The sequence below is a fragment of the Amborella trichopoda genome, chromosome 13 (genome assembly GCF_054954075.1).
Source record: "Amborella trichopoda isolate Santa Cruz 75 chromosome 13, AtrichopodaSantaCruz75HAP2 v2.0, whole genome shotgun sequence".
Classification (NCBI taxonomy): domain Eukaryota; kingdom Viridiplantae; phylum Streptophyta; class Magnoliopsida; order Amborellales; family Amborellaceae; genus Amborella; species Amborella trichopoda.
Genome location: NC_142348.1, coordinates 9806301 through 9811928, shown reverse-complemented (window position 1 = coordinate 9811928; position 5628 = coordinate 9806301). Strand labels below are relative to the sequence as shown.

The following is a 5628-nucleotide window of genomic DNA, read 5'->3' as shown; positions in this document are numbered from 1 at the left end:
CCGGAACATAGTACTAGTACTCGTTGGTTTTTGGGTTGGTGAAATAGTTGATTCTACTTAAACCATTGGGCAATGAAAACGGGGGATTGTGGGAAAGAGAATTGACTTCGCCTTCAAAGTTCAAAGTCGTTCAAAAGAAGGCCAATTAAGATACCATTGGCAAACTCGGCCGGTTCAAATCAGAACCCGCGGGTCAAATGGGAATGGTTTTTGATGGTCTGGTCGAGTATTTTAAAAAAAGAATAAAAAATATATAAAATCTCAAGAAATAAGAGATTTGATAGTAAAGTATTTTCTAATGTTTTTTTTTATCATTTTTGGCGAAGATTATTTTTGCATTTTTCCAATTTTGAAAATTTTCAAAAATACCCTTTAGGTATAAATCAATTTTTTAAAATCGATATTATTATTTTTACTGATTTTCAATTTCATTTGAATGTATTTTCAATTTCATTTGAATGTACTTCGTTTAATAATGCCTTAAATATACTTTTTGGTATTTTTAAAATTATTTTTGTACCTTTTTTAAACACTTTTTTGACTATATTGGACTTGCTGGTTGAATGGGCTGGTTTACCGGTTACTCGGAACCAGCCCTTCGCCTGTATTCGATTTTTTGAACACAATTTAAGAGTGCTTGGTTCCCTAAATACTGATACGGAAAGCATTAAATTTGCTTTTGTTTGGCTTCACCCAAAATCTAGATCCAAAGACCCACCAAGTCAAGTCTTGTCCGGATGAACTCATAGAAAGTTTGCCGACACCCCTCTCTCTCTCTATGCATCCGGTGCCGAGTCTGATCTCTATATAAAGCCTCAGCTCCACTGCATTTTATGAGCAGCAAGAAAGAATAAGGTGGAAAAAATAAGAAAGATGGCTGGTTCTTATGCATCTCTTACCTTGTTGGTAGTATGGTTGATTGTGGGGCAGCAAGGCCCCGTCGTCTTTGCACAAGTTGCTTCTCTTATACCAGAGTCTCTGTTTAATAATATGCTTAAGCATATGAAAGATGCTAATTGCCCTGGAGGACGCTTTTATACCTACAACGCTTTCATTACTGCTGCCAATTCGTATCCGGCCTTTGGAACTACCGGCGACACGACTACCCGAAAGAGAGAGATCGCCGCTTTTCTTGCTCAGACCTCAAAGGAGACCACTGGTATGTATATCTCCTCTACCTCTCTGTCTTCTTGTTGCATTTCGTTTTTCGTCAGTGTTCTTTGTTCTTCAGTTTTGGCGTAAATAAACGCAATTTGGAATGTGTAGGTGGATGGCCAAGCGCACCTGATGGCCCCTACGCTTGGGGCTACTGCTTTGTGAATGAGCAAGGAGGAGGTGATTACTGTACGGCTAGTGCTCAGTGGCCTTGTGCTGCCGGGAAAAAATATTACGGCCGAGGACCCATCCAAATCACACAGTAATCCTCTCGCTCTCTCCATGTATTTTTTACTCAAAATCCAGATGAAATTCTTATAGAAGAATCCCACATCAGATAATGGGATAGGGATATTAATGAGCCCAGTCAATGAAGTCTCAAACTTCATTTTCAAGGTTTAAATAGCCACTAAACGTATTTAAAAAAGATGACTTCTGTCATTGAAGTCTCGAACTTCATTCTCACCGAAAACCGAAAGACAGGGTTTAAATAGCCGCCACTAACGTATTTAAAAAAAGAGAACGTCTGACATCATAAAATAGCTTGGGCACCGACGTGCTTTGAACCTTCCCTTGAAGAGACGATGAAATACGGTTGTCTTTTATGCTGAGAGAGAGAGAGGGCCAGTAGAGAGAGAGGGTTAGTAGAGGGAGATTTAATGGTTAGGGAGTAAGGGAGGGAATGATAGTTTAGTTTACTTTTTGACAGGTAAAAGTAAGAAATAAGAGTGACGGGGTTATGAACATGATATTAAAAGTATTGGGGTAGAATCTCTACTGCAAAATTCATTTTCGAGGTATCCATAAATTGTTCTATTTAATTGAAAATCTTAATTGAAGATCTCTTACCTTTTTACTCAAGTAGCTTCAATAGTAAGCCCTTGTTTCACAGGGTTCTTTCCCACTTGCTTTTTAGTGGTATACATGGGAGATAAAAAGATGTAGTCTTTCCTTTCCAAGGCATCTCCTAGTTTAGAGAAATTTACTTGGGGACCATATTGGGAGCAGGTCAATTATCAGATGGGATTACATTTGTTTCAAATTACAAGCAGCACCCATTTTTTTTAGACAGGTAGGGTTTTTAATTTTAAACGATTCAAGTTACCCCTTATCCGGTAAACCGGGCATATAAGATTTTTACATTTCAAACGATAAACAGAATGCCGAACAATTGTACGGTGTTTGAATTACCGGACAACTTTCTAGACTACAAGAAATCAAAGCCACATATTTGAACCCATAGAAGACCATAAGGAGGTAACAACCGTTTCATAGATCCAAGGTTCATTTTTATTTATTTATTTATTTCTCTACATCCACCATTGAAGAAGTTATTTATTTTTCAAAAATTTAACTATGATGAAGTTTGTTGCCCTGCTCCTCTGCTAAATTCCATAAATGATGAAGCTTGTTATTCTTCTACATCTCTTCAAAATCCACCATTGAAGAGGCGTTGCTGAAATCCACCGTTAACAAAGCTTCGCATCCTGCTACATCTCGCTAAGGAAGCTTCTTTCTTGATTTTCAGGCCTAATCAAATGATCTTGATTTTTTTTTTATCTGATTTTTGGTTAAAAGCAATGCTCTCTCTCTACTTCGTTCTATGGTTACTCTCTCTCTCTTTCTCTCTCTACTTTCACCTTCTCTGGCTTCAGATATGCATCCAACCCAAAACCCCCCTTTCCTCTTACTCGCCTCCACTTTTTCTCCCTTAAATGAGAGAAAGGCCATTTCCTCACGATTCTCAAATTGCAACACCCCCCACCATCTGCGAATATCTCTCTCCACCACTGCCACAACGCTCGCACATTCATATTTCCCCACTTCTGCAACAGATTTTCTTTCTCATCAATGGCGGATTGGGTTTCCTCTTCTCTCTCAGGAATTCTCCGATTGGGTTTTCATGGAGAGGGGTTCTTTTGTGTTTAGGAGTGGCAATGAAAGGTGGGAAAGATGAGGCGAGGATCGGCGGTGATAGAGGTTGCGAGAAAACTAAAAAATGAGCTGTCTGATAATGGTATTTTAAATAAGAGAGCTCTTAAATTGCTCTGACCTTGGGAGTTGTGGTAGTACCACTTAAGCTTCAGTTAAAAAGTTGACCTCCATTTTTATTAATGGATTTAAAAATGGACTACTTCAAAAAATGAGTGCGTGCTCGTCTTCCCCACACACATAAATAACAATAAAAAAATAAAAATAAAAAATAAAAACTTTGCTATGACCATGGAAACATAACCGATTTAATTTCAACAATATATTAGTTTTAGACTCCCAACCAATCTGTCCCCCTCTTTCTTAGTTGCTTTTATCTTTTCCTAAGTAAAATTTGGCTTAATATGTGTCCATATCTTGTTAACGTCCTTGTGTAGCTTGAATTATGTTTCAGATTTTTCCTAATTCATTTGTAGCATCTTCAATGAAAAGTGTAGCTCGTGCATGGCACAGATCATTAGGTTCACAACTTATGGGTGGTACTGTTCTTCTGTGTGGTGCAGCAACTATAACTACGGGCCAGCAGGGAAAGCAATTGGCTTTGATGGCATCAACAACCCGGACATAGTCGCCACCAATGCTGTCATCTCCTTCAAGACGGCGTTTTGGTTTTGGATGACTCCACAATCGCCCAAGCCCTCTGCCCACGATGTGATCACCGATCGATGGACACCGTCAGCAGCAGACCGCTCGGCCGGCCGGCTCCCTGGCTACGGTGTCATCACCAACATTATCAATGGTGGCTTGGAATGTGGCAGTGGCAGTAATTCCGCAGTGGCTGACCGCATTGGCTTCTACAAGCGTTACTGTGACCTCCTTGGAGTTCCCTATGGAAACAACCTCGACTGCTACAACCAGAAGCCTTTTAATCGCTAGAATAAAGATCAGCTACAACCAGAGGCCTTCCAATAGTTAGAATAAAGATCAGACTTTGCTCACTGTAGTAATGGATCTGCAAGAAATAATAAGGAAATAAAGGCCTTAACTCAGTTAACTCTAATGGTTTATGTCTTGAATTAATGACCAACACCATTACGAAGGATCACACGGCCTATAACCTTCACGGATGATTATCTTGCTGTGTTTCCTTACCATGTTAGAACACAAAACCAAAACAATAGCCTGCATAAAGGAACACCTAAGAGAGAGATTAACTTCATTAGTCCAATAAAAGGGTACAAGTACAGAGTGTTGGAAACCACGACTTGTGGAAGGAACTCGGCCATGGGCTGAGCTGGAGTAGCCGAGTAACTCAAGCCAAGTTCTACTCTGCCCAAGTCGGGCAGGGCAAGGTAAACAATGTTAAAAAAATAAAAAAATACAATAAAAATCCCGAAAATTATGAAAATATATTTAAAATAAAATTATATAAAATACAATTAAATGATAGTTAAAAATTCGTAAAAGAAATGGATTTAAAAAAAAAGAAAAAATGTGACTGGGGTCATTTTAGAAATAATCTTAAAAGACAGACAAATGTATAAATAAGTACTCACAGCCATAATACTTTATAGTTTTTGCCAAAATGATAAAAGACATATATATATATTACTAAATTTTTTTATATCCCCAAGCTCACCAAATTCAAGATACTCAGGCTCGTCCGGTTGGCTCACCAGACTAGTCCAACACCGCAAGTACCTACTTATTCTAACAACTTCCTAAATCTCTCATCTCCACTTTCGTCTACAAGGGACCTACCTGCCTACGTATTTCCAATTATAAAAGGTGATGTACTTACGGTAAGTAAATCTTCTGCTTTAGAAAAATACAAAATACTCCATTTATAAGTGAAAATTACAAAGATAGTAGCTAACCCATTAATTTTTTTAAAAGAAAATTATGCTTCAGCCAACTCAAATTTTGAACTTATTATTATTATTTATTTTTTTTGTCAATAGGCTAGTACCTTGAAGCTTGGGGCACAAGCTTACTAACGAAAAATTTTAAAAAATAAAAACAAAAAGTCAAAATTCGGATTGATCAAGAGGCAATTTTGAAAAAAATAAAAAAAAAACAACGGTTGACCGACCTTTGTAATTTCTGTCTATAAGCGAAGCATTTTGTGTTTTACCTAACCTAAAATTTTAGGGTTTGAATGTAAACCACTCAATTCTATATCATGGCCCCCAACAAGAAATAAGGAAAAAATTATTGGCCCATGTTACCTTACTATCTCAAATCCAAAAACAATATTATCTTACTAGACTAGGTTTAAACCCAAAGGAAAAAATTTATGTAAGTACTAGGCTTTGAACAATCAAATTATAGTGTAACCTCAAAAATTTCACTAGAAAAGGTTGTTTTGATACCCAAATATCCATAAATGAATCATTATGACATCAAGACACATAGGCATAAGAAAAAATAAAAAATTCAAGATTTGAAAATAGTGCATCTTGTAATGCGTTTTTGAATCGTTAATTTTCAAGATTTCCAAGTTTTCATAGATCTACTCGACTACACTATTTTTAAAGCTTT

The 5628-nt window shown here is 37.3% G+C and overlaps 1 protein-coding gene across 1 annotated transcript; it reads left to right on the top strand.

Moving 5' to 3' along the window:
- The first annotated feature begins 835 nt into the window (after positions 1–835).
- Positions 836–4147, top strand: LOC18432189 (endochitinase). Its single transcript, XM_011624304.3, has 3 exons — positions 836–1159; positions 1267–1417; positions 3651–4147. Exons 1-3 carry the CDS (start codon positions 874–876, stop codon positions 4021–4023), a joined length of 810 nt encoding a protein of 269 aa, XP_011622606.1. The 5' UTR covers positions 836–873; the 3' UTR covers positions 4024–4147.
- Positions 4148–5628: the final 1481 nt, after the last annotated feature.

Bases quoted from the DNA above. Each gene is read 5' to 3' on its own strand.
- LOC18432189 (XM_011624304.3), top strand. From the start codon at position 874: ATGGCTGGTTCTTATGCATCTCTTACCTTGTTGGTAGTATGGTTGATT. The intron at 1,160-1,266 runs GTATGTATATCT...TGGAATGTGTAG, and splicing joins GACCTCAAAGGAGACCACTG to GTGGATGGCCAAGCGCACCT. The intron at 1,418-3,650 runs GTAATCCTCTCG...TGTGTGGTGCAG, and splicing joins GGACCCATCCAAATCACACA to CAACTATAACTACGGGCCAG.